Source organism: Morchella importuna (assembly GCF_003444635.1).
Source record: "Morchella importuna strain M04M26 chromosome Unknown Morimp01GS004, whole genome shotgun sequence".
Lineage (NCBI taxonomy): Eukaryota > Fungi > Ascomycota > Pezizomycetes > Pezizales > Morchellaceae > Morchella > Morchella importuna.
Genome location: NW_025763401.1, coordinates 898,161 through 924,397, shown reverse-complemented (window position 1 = coordinate 924,397; position 26,237 = coordinate 898,161). Strand labels below are relative to the sequence as shown.

General features: G+C 45.8%; 6 protein-coding genes across 6 annotated transcripts; 5 read left to right on the top strand and 1 right to left on the bottom strand.

Annotated features, from left to right (window-relative positions):
- Window positions 1-421: 421 nt before the first annotated feature.
- LAJ45_02389 (uncharacterized protein) lies at window positions 422-2,565 on the top strand (the record flags this gene model as incomplete). Its single annotated transcript, XM_046111980.1, has 3 exons — window positions 422-914; window positions 998-1,680; window positions 1,807-2,565. The coding sequence occupies 3 exons, from the start codon at window positions 422-424 to the stop codon at window positions 2,563-2,565; spliced, it is 1,935 nt and encodes a 644-aa protein (XP_045974880.1).
- Window positions 2,566-3,049: 484 nt separating this feature from the next.
- Window positions 3,050-3,586, top strand: LAJ45_02388 (uncharacterized protein; the record flags this gene model as incomplete). The annotated part of the gene is made up of 6 exons (XM_046111979.1): window positions 3,050-3,095; window positions 3,148-3,188; window positions 3,244-3,347; window positions 3,417-3,430; window positions 3,487-3,495; window positions 3,549-3,586. The coding sequence occupies 6 exons, from the start codon at window positions 3,050-3,052 to the stop codon at window positions 3,584-3,586; spliced, it is 252 nt and encodes an 83-aa protein (XP_045974879.1).
- Window positions 3,587-10,412: 6,826 nt separating this feature from the next.
- Window positions 10,413-10,803, top strand: LAJ45_02387 (uncharacterized protein; the record flags this gene model as incomplete). The annotated part of the gene is made up of 2 exons (XM_046111978.1): window positions 10,413-10,486; window positions 10,638-10,803. 2 exons carry the CDS (start codon window positions 10,413-10,415, stop codon window positions 10,801-10,803), a joined length of 240 nt encoding a protein of 79 aa, XP_045974878.1.
- Window positions 10,804-17,378: 6,575 nt separating this feature from the next.
- On the top strand, window positions 17,379-18,696 carry LAJ45_02385 (uncharacterized protein; the record flags this gene model as incomplete). Its single annotated transcript, XM_046111976.1, has 2 exons — window positions 17,379-18,464; window positions 18,523-18,696. 2 exons carry the CDS (start codon window positions 17,379-17,381, stop codon window positions 18,694-18,696), a joined length of 1,260 nt encoding a protein of 419 aa, XP_045974876.1.
- LAJ45_02386 (uncharacterized protein) lies at window positions 17,863-18,153 on the bottom strand (the record flags this gene model as incomplete). The annotated part of the gene is made up of 1 exon (XM_046111977.1): window positions 17,863-18,153. The coding sequence occupies one exon, from the start codon at window positions 18,151-18,153 to the stop codon at window positions 17,863-17,865; it is 291 nt and encodes a 96-aa protein (XP_045974877.1).
- A 1,951-nt stretch (window positions 18,697-20,647) lies between the features above and the next one.
- Window positions 20,648-24,913, top strand: LAJ45_02384 (uncharacterized protein; the record flags this gene model as incomplete). Its single annotated transcript, XM_046111975.1, has 5 exons — window positions 20,648-21,219; window positions 21,279-22,007; window positions 22,320-24,301; window positions 24,364-24,660; window positions 24,726-24,913. 5 exons carry the CDS (start codon window positions 20,648-20,650, stop codon window positions 24,911-24,913), a joined length of 3,768 nt encoding a protein of 1,255 aa, XP_045974875.1.
- Window positions 24,914-26,237: the final 1,324 nt, after the last annotated feature.

The following is a 26,237-nucleotide window of genomic DNA, read 5'->3' as shown; positions in this document are numbered from 1 at the left end:
AAAGGAAAGGAGAGAAAGGAAAAAAAAAGAGCTTTGGAATTTCTCCGCTGGACAGTACACGACAAGCGACACCGCCACCTAGAGTCACCAATAGCCACGTTCTTATGAGAAAGATTCTCTGATCGCCACTCAGCCCTACGCCACCCTAATCTATTTGAGGTTGACACAACTCAACTCCGCCATCTACTCAGCCATTTACTAGTCATTTGCTTCGCCATCTAAGTCACAAAACACATCACCCTTCCACTCATTCACACAACTGAGATCGACCTACTTTCCTGAGATTGTCCCAAGATTGTTACTCACAATCTGACCTTGAAGACGGAATAAGGATTCTGATATTTATCTCGGCTTTTCTTTAGTTTTATTTGTTTCTTCCCTGCAACATCTCCTCTCAATTCTTGTGTTCCTATCCAACAATATGACCCTGGACCCCACCCCACCCACTACTACCTTTACGAAACACCCTCATTATCCATACTCACCGGCAGCATCTATCGCATCCACCGCCTCTTCATCCAATTCGTCCGTTTGGTCTGTGGCAACCGCTTCCTCGAATGCCACATCTATTGCATCTAGTACTACCACGGATGGACTTACTGCACCAAACACTGCTATCATTACACCTCTTCCTACACGAAGTACTTGGCCCAAGAGTTCTCATCCTGTCGCCAGGAACCAAACAAGTATCAAAACAAGCGATGGATCACAGCGTCATCCTCACCCGCCCCCGGTTCCCACTCCTGCGGAGATTGTACCAATTGAACAGAGGCAAAACCCACGCAGGACCAATCGCCTAGTAGAGAGTGTGAATGCAACGGGGTGTCCCGTGGATGGTACATGTCCTCTTCCGCCTGTTCCGAGTCTCCAGCGCCAAGCTGATCGAAAGGTTAATTTTGTCGATAATCTTGTTGGTACGTACAAAATCTGGGTCAACAAAAAAATTCATTAAACAGATAAATGCAGAAGCTAAGTTAGATTAACGGCATTTTTCAAGACTCTGCTGCCCAGATAGTTGAGACTATATGGCCGCCTCCAAGACTTGGAGCTTGCGCGGCTGCTTCAAAAGACAAAGTATTGCCGTTGCGGACTTTTATACAAGAGACGCTTCGGAGATCTAGGACTAGTTATTCAACTTTACAGGTTGCATTATATTATCTCATTGTTATCCGGCCTCATCTTCCCCCACGCGACTGCGATATCAATAGTATGCCCCTCGATGAGGCGCAGTTGATACGCGCAAAGCAATGTGGAAGAAGAATGTTCCTGGCTGCTTTGATTCTAGCATCGAAATATCTTCAAGATCGCAATTACTCGGCCCGTGCATGGAGTAAAATATCTGGATTGAATACGCTAGAGATAAACATCAACGAAATGGCCTTTTTGGATGCAGTCAATTGGAAACTTCATATATCTGAAACAGTTTTCCAAAAATGGACGGATCTTGTACTAAAGTATACGTCAGACCACACACCGACATCGATGTCTCTTTTGAATGCATCCCCATGGGTTGATGAAGAGGAAAGAAAAAAGGAATGGTGTGGATTAATTCTAACACTTACCCCGGATTTGACTGAAGTCGAATCTCCTTCTGGAGGACTAAAGCATTGCTCGGGGGATGAAGTTGCTATGGAATCTTTTGATAGGGCAATGGCAGCACCGCAGTCATCAGTTCAACCGGTAGCTCCCCTGGCCCCTTCTTCTTCCCTTCCCCGGACTTTTGAGCGTTCGCTCAAGAGCTGTCATACATTCAACGCTCTCCACCAGCCGCTTCCAAAAACTGCTCTGACAATTCTTCCACCTCAGTCACATCGGTCATCGTCGTTGGCACAATCCTCTAGTCTCGATACCCCTGCAGCGGGTCTTGTTTCTGGAAATGGAATGGCGCCGCCGATAGCTACTGTTGTGGCCGGTGGTGCTATGGCTGCTATGGCATCTGTTGCCAATGTTGCGCATAGTAACATGATTTCTGGTTCTCAGGAGAATTGGTCATTTATCACCCGGAGAGGACCTGGGGCGCCACCCATTGTGGGTGCATGTCCATCTCCACGCCGGAAATCTTCTCTCTCGCACATGATTAAGGCTTCATCACCAGCTCCAGGATCTCCCAATGGACAGTTCTTGAGATCAACTTCAATTTGTCCTCTTTCATCTCGCAAGTCACCTATGTTTGGTTCCAAGAGGCAGAACAGTGAATTTAAAACTGGCAGCCCTCGATTGAATGAATATAGACCATGTGCTTCTCCAAGCTCTCGCGACGCGGCTATGAGCTTGAACATGCTAAAGGAAGGTTCCTCGCCTTGTTCTACTGGCAGTACTACACCAACAAGCTTCCCTACTTTGAGCCGGAAGCGCAGTTATGTCGCAAGCTCACTGGTCTCCGCTGCTGCTGAGGGACATACTAGTGTTACCCCGAAATTTAGCTCTCTGTCTGGATTCGCCTCACCTGCCACTGGCATGGTAGCTAGTCCAAACATGGACAGAAGCAAAAGATTGAGGTGCGCAGTAGCTGGAGGAAAGTTAGGAATTATGGAGGGAATTCCAGTTTCCCAAAACGTCCGATAGGCCACCTCAAGCTTTTGGAACCCGAAGGTCTCTCATGGAGGGAGATCCATCAATGGAATGTTTTTTTCGCAAAACTTTGGTATCAAAGTGGAGGAAAGGTTTTTTGGCTAGTGGAGTCAATGTTTGGGGGCTGTTTGTGATTTTGGTTTTTTTTCTTTCTTCTCTTTTATTCTGTAAGGTGTTTGGCTTTTTACTATTCTTGATACGTCTCTATATCTCCTGTTATGTACTGGTCCATCTTTAGTCTGTTCTATGTTTCCGTCTGATTGGACGAATGGATGCTTCAAGATCCCCCCGAAGATCCATCTTGTATCTTCACGCAGACACAGACACATCCCGTCACATCACATCAGATACGAGAATGGCGAATCTCAGGTCTCAAAAAATCATTGGTCCAATCCAATCGATTGGTCGAACGAGCGGACGAATGATTGAGATGTACACAAGAACGATAGTTTGGCCGATACATACCGAGTGATGCTTCATGCGTCAGGTGCAATTCCAAAGAAAGCGAGTGAAGAAAAGTCATGGTATAGTTATATCGCGCGCTTAAGAGGACGTGCATTTTCTGATCGCATTTAGATTCGGTGCCTACTACGCGATATTCATATCCACATTCATTTGTGAACTCCTGTATATTCTTTTCCGTCAAGTTGGGAAATAAATGACATTTTCTAGATGCATGACCTACCATACCTGTCATCGCATAATCGGACGGCCTCTATTACCGATAATGACCCCGGATCTACATACTTTATGGAGAAGGGGTTTGGTTATTTCTGGTATGTGTGCTACACCAATCCTTTGAGATGCCCAGTTAGTCATGGATTCTCACCTTCATGGTTGGTCAGTACAAAGGTGTCGAGTGAGTGTTTGTGATTCAACACAGTCATCTAATCCTGACTGTGCAAAACGGTTGAGATAAGCAACGTGAGTCATATCACGGAATAATATATGGCCAAAATCGGTACTAAAAGTACCAGATAATTCAATCTGCAAGTCTCGTGCCCATGTAAAATAGTTGATGATAATTTGGTACCGAGTGATAGTTTATGATTACCACGATAACGCTTCCACCAGTCACTTGTGTATAAATATGTATAAATATGTAAAAATAAACATTTACACCGTGGCCGTGATTTATTGTCGTGTTTATTCCCTAGACTCATGGTTATCGGTCTGAATTTCAGGTGGGGGTGTAAGTCCTAGCGGGGCTTTTCGGTCCCGCTGCTGTCAGCATTGGTCGGTTATCCTCGAGTCCCAATTTCTTTTCAGCACGGGGTCACCGATGCTGCCGAATATCATTTGTATCACTGATCACTGCAAAGCACTCGATAATAATTTCCTACTCTAGTCACAAGAATGAAATCTGCGGCTTCGATTAGTTAACTAGCTAAGCAAATGATTATTGTTTTTAGGCTTAAATGGCCCGTTAGAATATTAGTCAAGGATTCAGATCTCGCACTATTCTGGAACAGTGGTCACGATTGAAACAATGATAGTCTTTCCCCCACCTTCTCCCTCTCTTTGCCTCCTCCTTTTACCCTGGTGTATTTCCCTCGTCAATCAGAACGAGCAGCGACACCCCAATTTTGCGCACTGCATGCAGCAAGCAGCACCAGTTTCTTGAAATCCGGGGTAAACTAGCGCGCCGTGCCTTTTCTTCGCATGTACCTATGATATGATAATCTTAGATATCCCCCCATGCAATATTAACGACGCTTGGCAACCTCGAATGCGATCAGGTATAGGACTAGCTAACCAGGACACTCTGCTCCAGGGTAGAGTAAAAAAACAGACAGATTATGCATCCATGTCTCGAGACCCAGTACTCGCGTCTAGGATAAAGAACCAGAACATGCAAATGCCTAGTTTGTATGGCAGCTCAGCGCCACTCCATACAAATAATCCCTGCTTTCTCACTTGCATGTTCTGGTTCTTTTTCCCTGACGCGAGTACCTTACCACCGCAGCCCGTACCTATCTATCTTTAAAACTGGCCTCAGCAGCAAGCAGAAGGCAACTCCCGGGCCTTGCTTAAGCTTGCAGCTTTGATTTGAGCCTGATTGATGTATTGCTGACTAAAAGCGTACTAGCTCCAAAAAACCCAGTTTTACCGAGTCTGGCCGAGACAGATGACCCATGATTGAAAATCTCCTAAATGAGAATCTTAAGACCAATGATCCTAAGATGATCATACCGTTATATTCTTCAAAGATGATGGTGCACGGACACGTTAAACCGGGGGGGAATGCAAATTACGATAACAATTGACGGTGCCGGACTCTCCTATCATTGCAATTGCAGCACCGCGGGAAGGCGTGTGTGGTAAGTATTATTATTATAGTTTGAGTACAATATGTGCTAACTAGAGTAGAGTACATGTACTTACATTGCATACATACATGTATACATGTAAATTACCTACTGTTATTATGTCGATTGGGGCACAGGAGGGAGAGAACAACTTTACACAAGTCATAATGACATCTGCTCAGCAGTTGTACCTACTAGGCTCGTGTCAAGGGGCAGGTACTACAGTCAATCATGAGGGGACGTGCGATTCATTATCCCTTGAAGCATTAATATTTACATACATAGCTCATACTCAATACGGATTAGAGCGGTTACCCACATCTCAGTGGTGGTTGCAAATGTAGCCCTATGACGAGTTCCATAGTTCTCGCCCCTATTTCGCGATATATTTCAGGAGAAAGCAATAAGTAGATGCCGTGTTTGCAGAGCAGAGTAACTAGGGTTAGGTGTCTGAATCCCTGCTTACCCGCCAGGGCAGAGGTTAACGGCTAGGTACAGCACTGTAGCTAGCTATGCTGTTGGAAATTGACAAGTAGGGATATTGTTGCTTCCCCTTTCCTTTTGATACTTTTCTTTCTGTCTCATATATCGAAGTGAGACATTACGCAGGAGGAGCGGGAATTTTATTTCAACACGATTGATTAAAACGGAGGGTTGATCTTTGGGAATTCCTAAGAGACGGTTCAGCCAATAATGTTGTGGATTCGAGTCACTGATTCTTCTTTTTCCACGGCTAAGCGCTTCTTTAATAATATGTAGTTGAAAAATATACCGGAATGCGCATATGTAGTGTAGATATATATTTACATGTGCATGGCATGGCATGATGCTGTTGCTGTTGCTGTTGTTTATTGTAATCCTGATTTTGAGTGTCTTAGAAACAGCATATGTAGTACCATAATTGAATGAGCATGAGTAAGGTGAGTTCCTAACTCCGTCTTACAGGTTTTTTTTTCCCCTCTCTCTTGCATTGACAATAGGGTATTGTCCGCTCTTTCAGTTATGGTACCCAGTCCTTATCCGGTATCGCCCATCTGATCATGCCCAGCAAAACCAAGTTGCTTTTGTTAGAGTACTGACTATATCACCCACCGGGAGAGAAAGAAACGGCATCTGTAAGAGGAAACCCGTATTAAAACTGGTGGTGGCCATGGTTGGCGGTGGACCGAGTTTTTTTATTTTATTTTATTTTATTTTTTCCTCCTCTGTCTAGGTTTTTTTATTGTTTTATTTTTCTTGTTTGATCAGATAGATTTTCGAGGATGAAAGAGAATTCCGAGTGCGACGTGACGTGATGCACAGAATCGATTGATGGATCAATCACGAAATTCACAGGAATTCCTAAAAGACCCGCATCCCCATCCCCCATCCCCCATCCCCATTCCATCCACCCATCCATCCATCCATGCCCATAGAGCTAACTGCTAGAGTAAGAGGCAAGAAGACAAGAGGTAGATGGTAAGACGAGGTAGTAGAGGAATAGGGAGTCGGGTTGAAATTCCTCCGGGCCTGTGATTTGCCTTCTGGTGACTAAATTAGTGTACCATGTCTTGCCCTGCCTGCCCCGCATTCAGGTTCAGGTGATTTCCGGCTAGAGAGTGATGGGTGTTACAAATGTCACGCTAGGGTTATTGTGATGCGAAGGAGGACGGTAAGATACCTGTCTGTCTAGTGTCCAAACCGTTTATGTATATACGCTGAGGTAGACTAAGTCTCCTAAGGTAATAGTTGTGGGAGGTAGGTATGCTGTACGATACAGCTTCGGGCTTGTCCTGTTCGCAAGGCTGAGATTGAGGTGAACTGAACTGGACTGAACTGATCAACTGAGCCTGCTTGGCTGGAACATGTCGACAGCTATGCCCAGTTGGGGGTGATGGGGTGACTTCTTCCTGAGAATCAGAAGAGAATTCGATGGATGGGAAAGGCCAAGGCGAGAGATGGGGGGGGGGGGAGGAGTGTCTGTGCACTCGCTACTGCTGCCACTCTATCACGCGAACAATATCGCGTATGTATGTATGTATGAACATACTCTATCTTGACCTCTTAGTGTGTCTTTATACTCTACTTCCACTCTACTATTACATACTACATATGTCTACATGGAGATCTTCCATTGTGCTCAACCGACACCCCTGTTACACAGTGGTCACCATCATGGAAGCAGCAACTTGACAATTACATACGTGCGGACTGAACTCCGCAGAGCTGAGCTAGCACAGTACAGTTTGACATAGCAGATCGGACTGCTGTCACCGTGTCATTGAGCCAGGACTACTCTACTCCCAATTGATGTTTTCGAAACAGTAACAATTAACCAACCAAAAAGAAAGCAAAACTATCAAAGCACCCCCCCTCAATTTTCCCTACTCCTCTAAGGAACACCGTGGGAAGCAACAAAGAGGCTGACATACTGCGGGACGGAAATTCGATGACCCGGACTAAGAGCGGTTAGGAAGCACAAGTTTCGAGCTAATACATGCAGTGCCCAGTTTGCATCTAGATCTTTACGCTGCCCTTGAACAGACAGAAAGTCTACCCGAGTGATTAACTATGATCGCAGTTAATCTTAGCAGTGGAGTTTAATATGACATGAAAGAATGTCTATATTTAGTGCTAACTGCGGTACAGCGAGAGGTAAAATTATTGTAGAAACAGGGGTCTAAAAACAGGGTTTCTGTGGCTGGGCAAGCCAATAGAACTCCTCCCATATTTCTACCGCAAGCTGTAGAGCAATAAAGCTTGCCCTACATCCCAATGGCTGCACTGCGTGACTATCTTAGAATATCTCGATGCACTAGAGGAAACAAGGCTAAAACTTTCTCTATCTCTCTTCCCCAGTTTTTTTCTTCTTTCTTTCTTTCCATCTCGATCTGTGTTTTCGAGTTGTCTTCTCCATTTCACCGGCTGTGGTTGACACTGGTTGTTGCTCATGTCATGTAGGTTATGCTCATTTCAGTGTATATTGTGTAGCCAGAGGTTCAAGCTTATCTTTTAGGTTTTGCGGGACAGCCTCCTAGCGCATCAGCGCAGGTCATGTGAGCCCATGATAATCCCTTTAATAGCACCCCCCAGAAGGCCAAGGGCTTTTTTAGTCACACGTTGCACATGCCGTGTGGACTGTAAGATCTCAGATGTTTACATAAATGGTAACTGTAGCTGTAAAGAAAGACATTCGTCGAATGACCAAGTGAGTCATTTAGGGGAAATTGATTGATCAACTGCGCAAACAACTCAAGTCAGAGAATCATTCCAAATTATTGCTGTTTCTACTACCTATGTATGTATGTATGTTTGTTACGGTATGTAGGTACCTGCCTATGTAAATGGTTTACAGGCTGTGTTGGTTTTATTTATGGGGTTTCTTGAGACTGAGACTTTGATCTCTAGCTCTGTCCCGTAGGCGGAACTCAAGTGGCTATCGCGGAGTTACAGGACCGTTGAACAGTAACAGAGACTACACTCAAGGCGACTCTAGCTTCGCACTCAGACCACAGCGAGATACCGCAATACATGAGGAGGTATGCAGTTGGAGAGTGGATAACTACATGGGTTTAGAGACTGCTCGCGCTCGAATCTCAATCTGGATCCATTCCAATGGGCCCTGTGAATCTGCCCTAGCGTATTCCTGATTCGCCATACATACTTGCTGCCTCATGCAAGATTACGGCCCAGTTTATGGTTGCTTCATATGGAGAGTGAGGGAGAGAGATAAACCATTTGCCTGGTGGGGGCATCCTCTGTGCTCCCCTCTCTCTCTAACTGGTAAACAGCACTCTCAGCTGGTGTCACAAATTACGTTACACATCAGCGGCTCGCGGAAGTTACCGTTTGAACCATCGCTTAAATCTCAACACCAGCCAACAGGAACCGCGTGTTGGGCTGCTCTAAAAGCTTTATCTACCGAAGGTTAGTTGGATTAGGTTGCCTAAAATAGTTGCTGCGCAGTACATTTTTGGTAGCTAAGGACTGAAAGGGCTGATCTTAATTACTGAGACTTGATTTCTGGGGGAAACTGCGCTCACCAGTAGAGCAAATATCTCTACATGTATGTACAGCGCGATGCCATAAATCATCGGAAGGTGAGGTCGCAACGCCGCAACGCCTGACTGCAATGCCTGACCACAAATTTTTTTTATAATTATTGATGGTGCCCAGAGACAGTGTACCCCATGCTCCTACAACTATTAAGTTTGTAAAGGTATACACCACAACCCTTACAACTCAGCGGTTGGAGGAGTGTGGGGTAGATGTTCTGGAGGACTAGCTTACCTATTCCCCTGACTTAAATCCCATTGAACATGTTTGAGTACATCTCAAGAAGCTTTACCATCAACACTACCCCATTTGGGATATGATACTAGATCACCTTAAGTATTGAAGCCCCTTGTGGAGGAAGGTCTAATTCATTGCTGGGAACTGTTACCTGATGATTTATTCTCTAGAGATTTGGTAGCTAGTTGAGAGCATGCCTAGGAGAATAGAGCTGTTATCCCTTGGACGGATGAAAGTTGTCAAATTCGCGACCTGGACCGTGCACAACTTAGTAAGGGAATTATCTTGCTTTTTACGGTTGGCAACAACAACAGAGCCAATCAAGAATTTCCAATAACTACTACATCAGGCTAGTGATAGCTGAAAGAGTGTAGTCGCGAATTTGACAACTTTCATCCGTCCAAGGGATAAAGGCAAGGGGTTGGTATACAAGATATTGAATGTCCAATTATCTTTATTTAGCTACTATTGAACAACTATACAAAAAAACAGCTCTCCAAAGGGTCAATTGTGGTTGCTGGGTGGGTAGTCATGATGGGGCGTGAGGTGTCGAAACCCGTTGCTACGCCGCCCCATACGATGATTTATGTCCTAGAACTATATAATGTACGTATTGGCTTGATCTTGAGGGGAACAAGGGGTTAGAAGAATAAAAACTTCTGACCTTTACTTGGAGAAAATATAGGTACTGCCCGGAATCAATAATTCAGCATGGCCACCCGGCTATCCTTCCCTCATGGCACTACCTGTTTTTCCCTCTGAAAAGGACCGGTACATAACAGTACCTGCAGTAGTTAGCAGTCTGTTAATTGTCGGCCGGCAAGACAAAAAGAAAAAGTAAAAATAGGGCAACGAAACCTCAAATGAGGTTGCAAATTGAAATGTCAATCAAATCCCAGAGGTTGAAGGGGGAGGAATGATCCCAGGAAGATCGCCACCGGGATTCTTTTTACAAATTTAAACAAGATCGCCAGAAACCTGGCACCAAGCTTTCAATCTTGTCTTTTATGGGTCCCAGCCCCCATGAATTGCGACAAAACGGTGGACAGGACAGAGTGGGGCCTTTCGACTCGAGTTGCCTGGTGGGATTTCAGAAGGCAAGTTTGGTTTCATGCCCGCTCAGTGACGACAAAAACCACACGTACACAGACTGTTTTTCTATCTTCGTTGAATATGATTATGATTCAATTGGATTTCTTTCCAATGCGGCCAGATAGGGAAAAATCGCGATTGTACCACATAAGAGCAGAGTATGTACCAATGCGCAAAATTATTTTTCCGAATAAACCCTACTTTCAGCGGTATCGCGGTATTCTGGCCGAAGCCTGCATGATGTATGTGTCTGTCGTGTTTTGCTCCCCTCCAGCTTCCCCGTCGAGAAAGTCGAGAATTCCCCCATCCTCACGCTCAGTCGTTGAAGATGCGACGTTGGCGCACATCTGAACCAGCGGCTTCCCGCTTGAATGCTAACCACATATGATTTAGACCGGGGAAGCTAGGCAAGGGTTCACAACTTCAGGGAGCAGAAAATGCCGAGGCGCATATGTGGCATCTGCAAGTCAACCCTTCCGCGTGGCCTTCTAGAGTAGGGCCTTTTTGTCTTCGCTTCCACCTTTCTCCAGTCCTCTCCGCGCGGAGATCTGGATTCTAGGCCACGTTGTTTTACCGACTAAATATTTGAGGGAGGGGTACCTAAAGGGAAAAAAAAAAAAGAACAGCAAACGGTCGGGCAGTGCAGTCTGCAGTCTGCAGCCCGCATTCTTGTCAAGAAAGGTCCGAAAAACCCAAATTCTGCAAAGAAACTATCGCAACTGGCACATTGGGACCTTCCTAATATATATAATCGCTTTTCAAACAAGAAATCATATTCCCCAATGAAAGAGGAATTTCTTCAGGACCATACCCGAGCCAATATCGTCAGGTTGTTAACTATCGCCCTTATTGGACCCACTGGGGAAGATGAATTGTTTATCAGCGAGACATAGAATTGTCAATGCTTAATTTAACCGTAGCCTTGGGACCATCGGCCCCACAGTATGCGGTGTTGATCTAGACCCTCGGCTGTGCTGTTGGGCCCTTATGAGGAGATAGAGGGGCGAATCAGATCGAGTGGTCTATGGATCAGCCAATCCCTGACAATTCCTTACGGTTGGCACCACCAGGTCACGTAGGTGGTACTGATAGTACTCTAGAAACCTATGTAGCATCGGTGAATGATCGATCATACATATCCTCACACCTATCTTATTAACTGACACTTAGACATTACACTGGAAAGACTGCAGGGACTCATCATGGCGTAGGTATTGCACGTTCGAGGCCAGAATCAAAAGCCTGCTATAGGTTTCGTAATTGTCGGGGTTGACACCGCCGATGTCGTCCGTCGCTGGTGCAGGAAAAAGATATCAGAAATCTCGGAAAATTTGCCACACGCTTAGATCTACCCAAAACTATCATGATAGAAAATTTTCCAGTCCGGGCACCCCATGTAAAGTTCGTCATGAGAGAATTAAACTGCACCGTGTACTTTCTGTAACCGCTAGCCGAAGAGGAAGACAAATGTCATACCACGAACTAAGACCATCCAACTTGATAATGCCCCCTCTTTTGAAGGTTCCGCACACACAGGGCCCGATGTTCACGATGTTTAGGAGCGCTATAGCCTATAGATTCAATTATGCTAATGATAATTGCAGAAATTAATGTAGGGCTAACCCATCTTGAATGGAGAATACTTATCCACCTACTATTCTGATGTAATTGCCTAATGGAATCAATAGGAGTCTGAACAGTTGGCTTAAGGTAATTGCGGTCTGTGCCAGGTGATCAAGATCATTGATCTAGCATCACATCATCTTGTACATGTGCATTCTTACCACTGGGTTCAGGACGATGGTAACCGTCAGAATGTGATCCCAGACGTTCGTTACCTACAGACTGGATACACATCTTACGGAGGGCACCCGTCGAGAGCCACGTGGGATTAACAGAGTACTGTCAGTGCCAAAGGTTTGGGGTAGTTTAATTCAGCCCCCTTGGGTATGAAATAGGACTAGGGACTCAATTTAAGCGGCCAAAGTCTACTCCATTGGGAAAAAACTAACTTTGACGTCCTTACCCTCGCGCCCAAGTACCGCCATATCGCTTTATGTGGGGGTTATGGCGTAAGTGAAGGTGGGGTCCACCGAAGTTTCACGCGCGTATATGTACGTACCTGGGCTCTGAAGATGTCAGAGCTATGGTGGTAACGAAGCATTGGGCCCTGGCCTTTTCAGCCCTCCAAACCAACTGACGAAAGCGTTGAGGATATCAGTATTTGGAATGATTATCCTCTGCCAGAAGCTGATGACACAAGTCTTCATTATAATACTGCTAATATAATATTATACACATATTATTATACCTGGCCAGTATTGTTATGGCCCTTAGGGGATAATCGGTGTTATCGATGCTATCAGTGTTTTTGGTTCGTGGGGCCGAAGTGCAACAATTACAAGCAACAGTTGATACAGTTCGTCGTTTTTAGACGCCCATTTTGTCTGTGGCGAAAAATATGTCGTATTCCTACAATGACAAAAGTATTAACAATATGCTCTACGCGGGAAGACATTGTTGGACAAGGATGTGAGCCGCAGTGATGGGATTGGTGGCTTGGAGCGGTCTGTCGCAATCCCTCGGTTTGAACCGCCTTCAAAACGTATCGGGTCGAGAGATGCTACACCACTTTCTAAATTGCCGAATAATTTTGATTTGTGCATGTCGGAGGCCGGGGAATAGAAATGGGAGGGGGCAGTATCGAAGCTTTCGGGGGCGTTCGGCTTTTCCCTTGCACCAGGTAGTTGGGATGATGTTCACCAACAATCAAAGTTACTAATCCCATTTGGAACATTTATAGCCACCATTGAAGCTGTGAGACATTGTCTCAGATGTCGCTACATGGTCGGCTTCCGGGCGGCTTGGGAGGACATGGCGCCTTCAAAGTTCATCATAGGGGGGTTGTAGCAGAAGGAACAACACCATGGTCGACAAAATCGTGATCGTGGGCTATCCGTAGAATCTGGCTGCTGCATACGATGTCTAAGAGTACGTATCTACCCTAATTGGATATACTTGACCCCAGAAATCTCACAGCCCTCGTACAGCCGCCAGCTGTCCCGAGAACAGTTATGTAGGCTGGCAACCACACGGTATCAACATGTTCCGGGTAGATACCCACCGGTGAACCTGCCTGCCGGGTCGAAGATGCCGTACAACATTTCTACTTTCGTTCGTGATGGGCCCAAGAACTCGCTTTCCATAGCATTTCTGGGACGGTATCTATCAGACACTGGTGTTTTACTTTTTGCTAGTCGTACTGAACCCCCTTTCCCAACGTTGAATTCACAATCAGACCCTTGTCTTGAATTAATTCGCTTAATCGAGACGATCTGCTTTCAGGCGACGTTTTATAGCCTTTGTTCCAATAGTTGCACACAAGTCCATGTGAATCAACCGTTTATCCTATCGCGCCTAGAACAACATTGGTCTAGATGTTCCCATCAGACATAAAGTAAGTAATTTACTGTTCTTTACAAACCCCAAAGAGGAAAGCAGCTCTGCAAACAGAGTTCTACTGCACGGGAATTCATTAGGTCCGGTCTTCCCCGTTTGGGAGATCTGGAACTCGAAATAGTAGCTAAACATTATCAAACGATATCTCTAGTCAGCTTCCTGTGTTGTCTATCACCCCATCTGTAAGATCAACTACTCGTAGCTTTATAGCGTTTCCGAACACGACCAATATTGCATGACATACGAAAAAGCGCCAAACCCACCTTTTTGTATGTCATGCAATATTGGTCGTGTTCGGAAACGCTATAAAGCTACGAGTACAGGCCGGTTATTTCTTTTTCCCTCCGGGCACAGCGTCCACTGGATTTTTTTGACACTGTCATTCGCGTGGTTTATGCGTGGCACCCAAACCCGTTTGCGGAAAACGACCTGGGGGAAGAAGAAGTGGGGCAGCAGCAGCGGGTGCGTTACGGCGGATCTGGATATGGATCTATTTGATGAGGGACCCCAGCAGTTCAGCGCGCATCCGTGATTTGGCCGTCGGGGAGGCCGGGAGGTACCCAGGCAAAAGGAACTATCTTTTTCGGTTGTTTGTCCAATCAAAGCGGGGAAGTAACGAAAAAAAAGCAAACAGAGACATAATTTTCATCGATGAATGTCTCAGCTTTTTCTAAGAAAGAAATTTTGCATGCGTATAAGCGAGCTTCCAATTGGGAAAAGATTTATCCAATTCGCGGCCACGAAAAGGTTTGTACCTACAAGTCGATATGCACGGAAACAAAGAACAAAGGTAAGACCCATCGTGGTCTGCACTGAGATATGTTGGCCAATGTTTGTTTAATTGGACGAGTTGTGCATGCTGAGAAATAAAAATCTTCTCCCTCGAAGACTGAAAGGTCCATGACTTAGGTTATGGTTGTGTGCTTAAGATGAATAGTCCAAAGAAAGAAATCGCACAGCATGTGGACGTTTCACAAGCACAAACTCTGGAGAAAGAGGCACACCACGTCCACGTTGTGTAGAGTACTTTGCCTTAGTTACCCTCGTCTAGAGCGTGAGACATGCAGTCTCACAGCCATCGAGCAGTGGCCACCCTTCCCCCCCCCTCCGACTGTTGACCACCAATCACTGCCCATCCCAGTAACCTAATTCACGCCGCCATACCCAATCTCGCATAGCCAGGGACTCCGCAAGCGGTACGTCCCTGCTCCTCTCGGCCACCTTGCCTTCGCATCTGCGCATCGCACGCAGGTGAATGGACTGGGAATGAGGGGCCTAGATTTGAACATGTTGGTGGGGTGCCCCTTTCCTATCCGTCAAGGACTCTTGAAGAGTTTAATTCTTCTGATATCGGCATATTGTTTGTTTTATGGGGGGCGAGAAACTCAAATACTAACTGGGGTACTAACAATAGTTAACGTCACTGTGAAATGGATACAGACAAATGTTTCTGTCTTTCGTCCCATCCTGTTCTGTCAATCATCATGCTCCTGCCTTTGATTATCAGACGTGGTGTGGATGGGCATGTGTAGTTGACCATTTGTCCTTTACGCTTCGTGAGATTTTACTTTTTGTTTCCGCTCAGCCCTTATCAAATTTTTATGTTTTATTTCCATGTGCAGCTTCGATCTAATAATTTAACATGCCCCCACTCCTGCTGTTAAGAAAAGGTACATATATCCTTCATCTTATATCTCTATCTATTATAGTATCCAATTCCATACATCACATCCTTTCGTTTAGATCATATAGATCTCTGACCATCAAGAGCAGTCTGACCCTCAATTGGATCATTGATCAACTACTGGGATAGTTATATCCAGATATTGATTGGGATCCACGCGACTCGGCTGTTCCCATCAAGTATCAACATCAATCATCTGCTTTGCTGCCTGTCCTGGTGCTTTTGCGGTGTGTTCAAGACGCGCCAGTGCGACCCGTGAACCCAATACCGCTCCATTCGGGCTGTTGTCTCACTTCACAAGTCAATTCAAGCCGAGACGCTACGGCAAAGGCCAGGGGGAAGACCAAGCCGTCTCCTCCTCCTCTTTTTTTTTTTTTTTTTTTTGCCCCCCAACCCTGGTCTCTCGATTTTGAGATCCAGTTGCAATCCCCCTGTCTCTGCAGCCTTTCCCTCCAGCCCGCTTTAAGCTAAGACTTTTTCTGTCTTGATAGAAGGAGGTGCATTACCTGGGGAGGGGGGTAGCTTTCTACGCATATCTTTCGAGCGAAGAAAGTGTGAGGGAGAAGGGCAGAGGATTTGCAAGAATAATTGCGCTTCGTGGGAAGAAAAAAAAAATACTACCGCCGCGCGCGGCCTGTCAGCTTTACCATAATTTTGCTTATTTTGCTTTTTACGTTCGATATTTCCCACCCTCTGTTTCTTGCCCCTACTTTGTATCTCTTCGCCCACATCAAGTTTTGTTCACTTGACGTATATATCTCCTCAGAGGCGCTCTTGGACACGTTTTTCTCCAGCCATTCCCGACAGCCATCATAAAGCCTTCAATTCAGCCCTTTCAATTACTTCTGCAAAGAACCTTGGCTGAATAAACCCTCCTGCGTTACCCCAAGTTTGCAGAGGTTTCTCGTTTAACAAAAAAAAAGAGGAGTGGTTCCTGTCTCGATACCATACCTTCGGGCCCGTTGCTTTCTTTCTTGTAGATCACTCACCAAAGGGCTTGCTCACGGCAGGGAAGAAACGTGGTGATCGTCGGCCTCTTGCTCTCTTCGGGTCAAACATCAACAATTACTATATACCAATTCTACCTCTTCTCATTTTACTTCTTCAACCATTTCAACTGCTACTATTTCACCTACTATTCATCACATTCCAACTATTCCATTCCAACTATTCCAAATAATTCAACTATCCAACGCTATCCAACTTCGATTGCTAAACAGTCAAATCTATTCAATACATACAGCCGCCCATTATCATTAGGTAGTTTACCATCCAGCACCTCCCTGCTTGACGCCCTTACCAATCTGGCGGGTTGTACCGCTGTCTTTCAATATTCTCCCCCCAATGTGCAACATAACATATAACTGACCTGACCTGACAGGCTGTTGCACGATTTAAAAAGGTGTCTCATTATATTTCGCTGGCACATATACAACACCAACTCCCCCCGCGCCTACCTAGGATAACAGCATTTGCACATTACGCAGTATACTTTGAGAGAATTCGCCTCAGTATACTCAACCTACAAAATCCCTTCTAAGGGCTTACTCTAAACAACCTTCACCACGGCGACCCTCAGCTTTCCCCCGTTCCCACGGGACAACTTTTACCCTCCTCAACTCTTTATACCACCCACTCCTCAGTCAGCATATCCATCGCCGACCCTTAGCACGGCAGACAAGTACTCGTTGCCCTCCCTGGATCCCTCCCAGGGCCAACAAGCCCATTATTGGGGAGGTTCTACAGGGGCTTCTTCAACTGCGGGTTCATCTCACTCAGTCTTGGCTCCTTCATTAATATCTAATACATCTCCTCCAAACTCCATCTCATACCTTCCTCAGTCAACGCCTTATACTCTTACATCTTCGACAACTAGGACCCTTCCTACTCCACCAAACACCAGTGACGCAGACGCAAGACCCTTTTCACAACAAGGCTCTCGTGAAGAATACTCCAACGTGGCGGTAACACTAGCACAAGCTTCCTCATTAATGAGTACCCATGAGAGTGGGTCGAACATCTTGTCCACATCTGGGCTTGCTGCGCGAAGACAACAGCACCCACTCCCCCAGTTCCATTTGAGCACAACTCGACCGCCCTTCTCATCCTTTACAAGTGTCTTGACACCACCTCCGGTTGGACCAAATGAGATGACAAGCCCAATGAGTAGTGGGGCAAGCAGTGTTGGCACGGTATCAACCATGGCTTCATTTTCACCTGTCGGGTCAGTTGGCGGGTATTGGACTTCGCCTTCGAACACTGCATCTTATGGATACAACTCAGCGCCTGCGAATCCATCTTACTCTTCAAATGCACCAAATTCTAGCTTTGGTGGTATGAGAGGATTTTCCGGTAATGGTGGGCCTCTTTCTATCAATAGAGGAAATAGTAGACCTTCTAGCCCCGCAACTGGTGAACTAGTTCCCCAGTCAACGCACTACGAAAGTACAGCCTCGTCTTTCTCAGGCGGAATGCCTATGACAACGGGAGCTGGTGTGCACCCAATTTCTGCCTCAGCGGGATCAGGCCTGCCATCGATAGGTCAAGGTCCGGGCGTTCACAGTTATCCCGCTGCTTATGCATCAGCTGGCTCCGCATCACACCCGCCAATAAATAGTCAGTCTCAGCCCCAAGACCCTTATTCCCCACAGGGCTCGCTACCACCTCCCGCACCCTCTCAATCATACTACGGCCAACAGCATAGCCCTTCGTATACGACATCTCCGCCAATTCAAATGTCGGGCCCCCCATCGGCTGGTCGACCATTCCAAACTCCTCACTACCCCCCGCTCATTCCACTTCAACCCAACTTTAAATCAAGCTATCCCTCTCTTCCGGGAATGGGTGGTCAGGTTATGGGTCCTGGAGGTATGCTGGCTGGTCATCCACACGCAATGATGTCACACCATCATCATCAACAGCAACAACAGGCCGAGAGACCTTACAAGTGCGATCAGTGCCCACAGAGTTTCAACAGAAACCATGACTTAAAAAGACACAAGAGGATACATCTAGCAGTAAAGCCTTTCCCTTGCAGTAACTGCGAAAAAAGCTTCAGCAGAAAAGATGCTCTTAAGGTAAGGATACAATTCTTTAACAATATATAAAGTATCAGAATACTAATTGGAATTATAGAGACATCGTCTTGTGAAAGGCTGCGGAAAGGCAGATGCCCAGAATAACACAAATCCACGGGATCAGGACTCAAAGCAATCGCCTTCAAGTTCCCCAAGCAGTTCAAGAGTTTTGAGCAGCAACCACGTACAACAGTCAAATCCCAGTGCTGCCTCGATTAAGCTCGAGCGGTAGTACTTCATAAGCCTCAATCAATGGGGACTGTAAACTATCTCTTTTATCTACTATACCATTCATGTTTTATACTGAGATATATTCATTGCACATCTACTTTTTTTCTCTTTTGTTCATTGGAGAGGGGACGTGGTGCACTATGGTCGTTAGTGTATTTGTTATTTGATGGCATTTTCTGCAGCGAGTCGGTGTTTGTTTCCTTTGTTGGTTCCTTTTTTTTAAACTGAAAACTTAAGGCAGCTGGGGTTATTTGCTCGGCATTTGTTTTGATATAGGTGTTTTCTTGGGCGGGGTTTCTTTTTTGGTTCATTTTTCCTTGCATCTTTATCTTTTTGGTGTGTTACTATTAAGGGTCTCATAATCTGGCTCTGGGGATATTTTTACTTCTATTAAGCCGGTCGTGTGGGGAGAAGGGGGGGGGGGGTACGTTCTTACGACCAACAAGGCAATGTGGAGGAAGTGATTTAGTGGTGTTGCTGTGCTTTATATCGGGATTGGTTGGGACTGGTTTTCTCTCATTTTTTCTTTCTTTTCTTTTCATTCAAAGGTATTGTTTTTATACCTTTTTTCTCGTTTATTGGTGTGGGATGTCAACCGGAGGCCGGGTCTTATCGACGATGAGATGTACTGTAAGATTACACAATGGATACAAAATCAAAATCAATATTATAAATTGGCATTAAACCATTTGCACATGATTCTGACTCGCAACATTTGCGTCCTGTTTAGGTTGCATTGGCGCTGGAGTTTCCAAGTGAGAAGCCTAGGGTACTTATTGTGCCTTGCTAGGACCTCGCTTGTTCCAAAATACTACCCACTGAGAATGATATTTTTGTGCTTGAAGGTAGAGAGGGAAGGGCCAAGACACGATACATTGTAGTACACGGCGGTAGCTTTGACTGTGTTTTCGGCGTATGCAGTGATTCGTTATGGATGTCAGCCCTAGAACGTGACGATGCCTACATGAAGAGGTTTTGATTGTGATTTTTTTTACAAGTTAACGGCAGCAAGGTACTGTACAGGTGCAGCAACCATTCTCTAAGTCGTCAGGTTAGGCATGCGGCTCTATTAAGGGGACCTGGGATCTGCATTTGACGAATGAACGCCTTGCCAAGTTTGGTTTAACAGTACCTTTCCGCACGTGGTGATAACGGGTGATCGACAGCTTCCCTGCTAGGCGATAAACGAGGAGGCGTTCATGGGCATCTGCTGGGAGATATGTAACTGTCCATTCCACAAGTCCAATTGTAAGCCCCCTTGGAGAAGAGTAGTACGTTCATTGTACATGCCTTCCTTTGACTTCGGTGTAGGTTTGGTGATTTTTCTGTTACACATTCTATGTTTCCTCTGCACCTTCTTCTCCCTTTCCTCTACACTTCACCTCCACCATCTGTCTTTCCTTCTTCACCCTCCCCACGCTCTCTTCATCTCCCTTCATCACGACATTTTGTCCCCACGGTCCCTCTCTTCTTTACATATCTTCAGTCTGTGATGAGAAATTAAATCTTTCACGACTCTTTTCTTTAGCATTTGCCTTTATTTTCCCTCTTTACACTCTTTTTATCACATTCCTTCTGAGGGTAAGAAAGTGTGTCAGCTCTAGTTCGCTCGTTTTACCCTTCATCTCTCGATCTGAATTCGTCGCTGGCTCTGTGTCTGGAGTAACGTTCTGTCTCTCTATCCAAGCATTTCCTTCCTTTAACATCCTAGAACCACTTGATCATCTGGTTTTAGGAGGCTGCCTTGATTATCAGAAATCGGGCATCTGTAGTTCGCCATTCATTGCCTGCCTAACTCTCGGGATCATTTTGCGAGAAAAGGCTGATCCTTGACTGGTATGTCAATATTTCCAGAGCTTTGCAATCTTCCCGTGCCTATTTTAACCTTTACTGACGCACTATCGTTTGCCTTTTAGTAATAGCATAATATCAATCTGGAGCGCTGTTTTGCAATGGACCCTCATTCTGAGAACCGAGGAAGTCTGAATAGCCCTGGTCGGGCAATGCGTCATCCATTGCAGGATACCACAGCCACTACGAATAATTACTCCTCACCAACGCCCGCGCGTTACATTTCGAAGCTACAGTCTTCAAGGAATACAAGGCCAAATCCTCGGTATAACCAAGGGGACGAAAATTCATACTATGGGAATCCAGAATCCGAAAGCGGCCCATCGGAGGGATACCACCTCAATCGTCCTGCGGCCACTAAGGCCAATGCAGCTACTTCAACCCCAAAGTCCCAACAGCCTCGAAAGCGCAAGGCACAAGTTGGGCCATGGATCCTTGGCCGCACTTTGGGAAAAGGCAGCACTGGAAGAGTTAGGCTTGCTAAGCACTGTGACACTGGCCAGCTTGTTGCTATCAAAATCGTCGGCAAGGGCAATAATGGAGGTAATCTGGGCGCCCATGGACAGGTCAACTCGTTGCCACAGGGGCTAGAGCGCGAGGTAATCATCATGAAACTGATTTCCCATGATAATGTAATGGGACTATGGGATGTCTGGGAAAATCGTGGTGAACTGTGAGTATCCCAACATTCGAGTGATAACTTATGCAGAATATTCCTAATGGGCTACATAGTTACCTTGTTCTAGAATACATCGAGGGGGGCGAACTCTTTGAATACCTGACCCGCCGTGGGCGCCTTCCCGAGGCGGAGGCGATGAAGTTCTTTCGCCAGATCCTTTCTGGTCTAGATTACTGCCAACATTTCAATATCTGCCATCGTGATCTTAAGCCAGAGAATCTTCTCCTTGACGCGCATGGGAACATCAAGATCGCGGACTTTGGAATGGCTGCTTTACAGCCCCAGGGGTCTCTCTTAAATACTCCATGTGGGTCTCCACATTATGCGTCCCCTGAGATCATCTCCGGGAAAGAGTATGATGGAGTAAAATCCGATATTTGGTCCTGTGGAATTGTTTTGTTTGTTTTACTGGCTGGATTTCTCCCATTTGACGATGATAACATTCGTGACCTGTTGAATAAAGTCATTCGTGGTCGATTCACTATGCCTCGGGAGTTTTCGATCGAAGCGCAAGATCTCATCTGGCGTATGTTGACTGTCGACCCAAAAGCACGTATCGCAATGGCGCAGATTTGGAAGCACCCACTCGTTAGGAAACACGCGCCTATCGACCCACGAACAGGCCTCGAGATGGATAGGGGCCCTAAGCCGCCGAGTCCACAGGATATTGGAAGACCCGTAAAAAACCGCAGAGACATTGATCGTGAGCTTCTGAAAAACCTAGGGACGTTGTGGCAAGGTGTTCGAGAGAGGGATTTGGTTGAAAGGCTATTAAACAACGTGTGAGCATTTCTGCCCTTTTCTTTCACCCCTACCCTGCGTATTTGCCCTATTATCACTGTTGCCTTGCCCTCGGTCATATTACCGTTTTCATTTCAGTATTTCAAGGCAGTCCACATCTGCATATAACTTAATGTTGTGTTCTTTCTGCTCTCTGTGCCGGCACCCGGTGACTGGGGGCCGTGCGCGTGGTACATCTCGTGCGACAGCAAACGGGAGGATCGAAATTTAGTTTCCTTACCGTTGCGATAATATATTATATGCGTCTCGCGATAAGAGTAAAACTAACTCTGATGTTTGTTTTGGTACAACAGGTTCAATCAGGAAAAGGTTTTCTATTTTTTATTGCTCGAGTACCGGAAACAGCACCTTGAGAATTATCCCGGAACCGAACATGCCCCTGGAAATTCTGACCTCAATCAACAATCGGGATCTTCTCTTCAACCCACAAAGTCCATCACCGGTCGTGCCCAGCGACACAGTTCTGGTAACGCTGCACGGTATTGTCAAAATGACACTGCTGATACCGGCGATTATCGCCCACATGCAAGAGGGAAAGGTCGCACAACCGAGTTTGGTGATCGCATCGAAGACAATAATCATAACCCGAGTCCAACACATCATTCATCCCACGAGCGATATGCCGATAACGAGGATTTAAAATGCCAGAAATCGGCCTCTCATCCAAGGGTCATTGCTTCTAGATCATCACTCATCAACCCAATGCGACATGCTAGTAGAAGCAGTGGAAGAAGAGGCCATCATTCTAAAGCTTCCTTGGTGAGTTATATGAGCAGTAGCCCTTCGGCATATAGATCTGCGAGACATTCACATAGCAAGCGACATGTGAGCTTCAATCATCATCGTTCATGTAGCAAAGGAAGATCGAGGTCAAAACTCGTCGTCGCTCGTGATAACACCAACAAAGAGGTTTGGGTCGATGAGGAGAGCCGTTTCGACCGAGAGGACACTCCAAAGTTCCGAGAGCCATCTGCAGCGTTGCTACCGAAATCTAGAGGAGAATATGCCACTGAAAGCTCTTCGTTATCCGGTCCCAAAGTTCCCAATGTTCGCAATACTGGGGGCGTGATAGCCTCAAGGGAGCGTATGTCGTTTATGAGGGAGAACGAGGAGGCCGAACGGAGGCGTAAAGTTAGCAAAGAACTAGAAGAGGCCTGCGAGAGAGCCTTTAATAGCTCTGTCATTGGATCTTCATTCACCAGTCTTGGGACTATTAAGAGTCTCGGGGATGTTACTGTCGATCATATCAGCAATGCTACTGGTGCCACCAATTCCGACGATAATGCTCCAGGAACTGTTGGGCGTGCAACCGTATCTACACAAACCGACTACTCTGGGAGTTTCTTTGGTACGACCAAACGGAAGTCACCAAACCTGCCTTCCGAGCTTTCAAGTGTAAAATATTATGATGGCGGGGGTGCCTTACAGACCCCCGAGGATGACGGCGATGTCCCAAAGAAGGGTTGTCTTGATGCCGTCATTGAACATCTTGATCGACTCATGGATTCATCGGCGAATATGAACGGCGCTGAAAAGCTTCGTGCTGTGTCGCAGGGCGGTAAGCCGTTAAATATGGGGGGGCTCCCACTGAACTCGAGGGACCATCCAAATCTGATGAAAAAGTATTTGGATCAAGAGGAGATAGACCATCAGAAGCATCTTCTCACCCGCGCAAACATACGAAATGTGTCTGCACCTAATCCTCAAAGAACTTCGCATTTGATAGGCCATGATATTGAATTTGCGTCCACAAGCATGAATGTAGCGCCACTTAATATCTGCCCTAGGAGCACCACTAGGAAGCCGCAGTCGGAAATGCTAGAGAATGAGAAAGCCGTCCGTATCGTGGATGAGGCACTCAAGCCTGATAATATCATATCTGTACAGTTTGAGGGCCTTGCGCAAAAAGGTGACCCACATTATGGGTATAAAAATGCAAGCAGCGGCGACCGCAATTCGATATCGAAAGAGGCGAGTTTGCCTGTCGACGGGACAATTGACAAAGATATCAAGAAGAAACGATCTTTCCTAGGTATTTTTACGGGAAAGAAAACCGTCAAAGATGTCAAGAATATGGTCAAACCCGGCGATAATTATTCGGAAGTCACAGGCGCTACGAGCACCCATGAGAATCGTTCGAGTGGAGCCACAAACACAGAGAAGATAACTTTTGGGAAGCGTTCAGGAAATGCGCTGCGTCGTTTCGTTAGCCGTGATGCAAAGAAGGAACAGGAGTTGGTCAATGGAATCACCGAAACATTTAATCCGATGCTTGGTGAGTCTATCAACTATTACTCTATCATTCCGCTTTAGACATTACTCTGCTGACCTGAATAGGCGAAGGAGATAGTTTGGGCCGTTGCCCCTCTCCTTCAATTGGCAGAAGCGATGAAGAGCATAACGATGTTTCAGGGAATCAGGACGAATTTTCGAAAGTTATGGGCCAACGTAGCTGGCTCTGGAGAATTCTTAAGGTCAAGCCTGCGAATCGTACTATCCAGTTCAACATCTCGGCCTTTCAGTGTCGTAAAGAAATTCTCAAGCTCTACAAGGATTGGCTGACGCATGGGCTGGAGATCGTGGAAGATGATCGCAGAGGTCTTATCCTTAGGGCCAGAGTACTGAGCTCAAATAGTCTGTATTTTTCTGCTATCCTATTCTCTGAGAACTCACTCTAATCGTAACCTTCAACTTTCTAGGCCTTAACATTAAGGAGGTAACTTTCGTTGGTGAAATTCGAACTTACAGCGGTAGTAAAAAGACTGGAACAAGCGTTATCCACTTCACTCAAGAGAAGGGGGCTGCATCTTCCTTTAACCGTGTCATGGAAGCAATCATCCTCGCCTGTGGTACGAGGGGCTTCCTCGTGGAGAACCTTCGCGAGTAGAACTGGAGAACATGAATACCAGTGTGTTGAGTTTGTTGTTGTTGTGGCCTCTTGGGACCCTGCTTTCTCTGAAACTACGGGCGGTATTTCGGGATTGCTACTCCCACTACTTCGGTATTAACGGAACGATATCACCAAAAACAACTTATCTCATTGCCCTTTGTTCTGATCGTACCCAGATCGGTCACTAACCAACGGTCAAAATGAAACCCTAATAAGGTGTTTTACGCTCATCTTTAACCCAATATTTGTTGACATCTTTAGTGTACAATGGTTCCCCGTTATGGTCATTTTCGTTTCCCACCTTTTCTCTATCTTGTTTACTACGCGCGTATATCTTTACGGTATCGATTTCCTAGGTCTTACGCATATCTGGTGGTTATCTTAATTGTCTTTCCATAAGAACTTAGGGAGATGTGCATTATCACTGATTGCTATCTGTTCTAGTGAAGAGGAGGGCTTGTTCCTCTAATTTTTTCTCGAGCGTCTCGTTTCACTCACAAATCTCCATTATCTACTCATACACTGCAGTTTTTTTGTGACATTGATTCGTTTCGTTTGTATACTACGTGTAACATTGCAATTGATCTTTGTTGCTGATTTCAACATAGGCTGAGTTGTTGAATCAATTGTGACCGTGCGTTGAAAGAGATTGTACATACATAACAGCTCCATCTAGCTCGAGCCTTATTTCCTCTTCATCCAAAAAAGTCTAACACCTTGCAAGAAAGAAGCAAAAGCCAAGGGTACGCTTGTGTTGACGTGTGAGCAAGGAACACGTTGGAGCAGAATGCTTTACGAGTGAGTATGTGGATCGATCCAACTTGTGACTCGATTCTCTTTTGCTAACACGTAAGTGAAGTTTTTCATAGTGTGTCCTTCGTGAGTGGACCGAAGGGAACTCGCACTCTGTATCGAAGTGTCATCAACGGAGTCCTCTTCTTCTTGGGTATCGGACCCATGAACTTAGACCCCTTCTCCGGAAATTCTTTAACAATGCTGTGCCCACTGCCTGATCAGTAAACTCCCATCCATTAGTTCGCTACCTAATCCCCGGCACAAAGTTCTAGGCCTCTGGCTAGTTTTACATACGAATCACGAGCCGAAGAAATAGCTTGACTCGGCTCGGCTCGTGGGATTTGGGCTTGAAAATTTTGAAAACCGGGTTTGCGGGCTCGAACCATGCTATAGCGAGGGATAGATCCCTGATACTAGGCCGGCGATATTCCCACTAACAAGCAAGGCCTCTTTCATGAGGTCTGAGCGAATTACTTTTTTTGTTTTAGTAAATGTTTCTACTTCGCCGTCAGTGAAGGTTTATCAA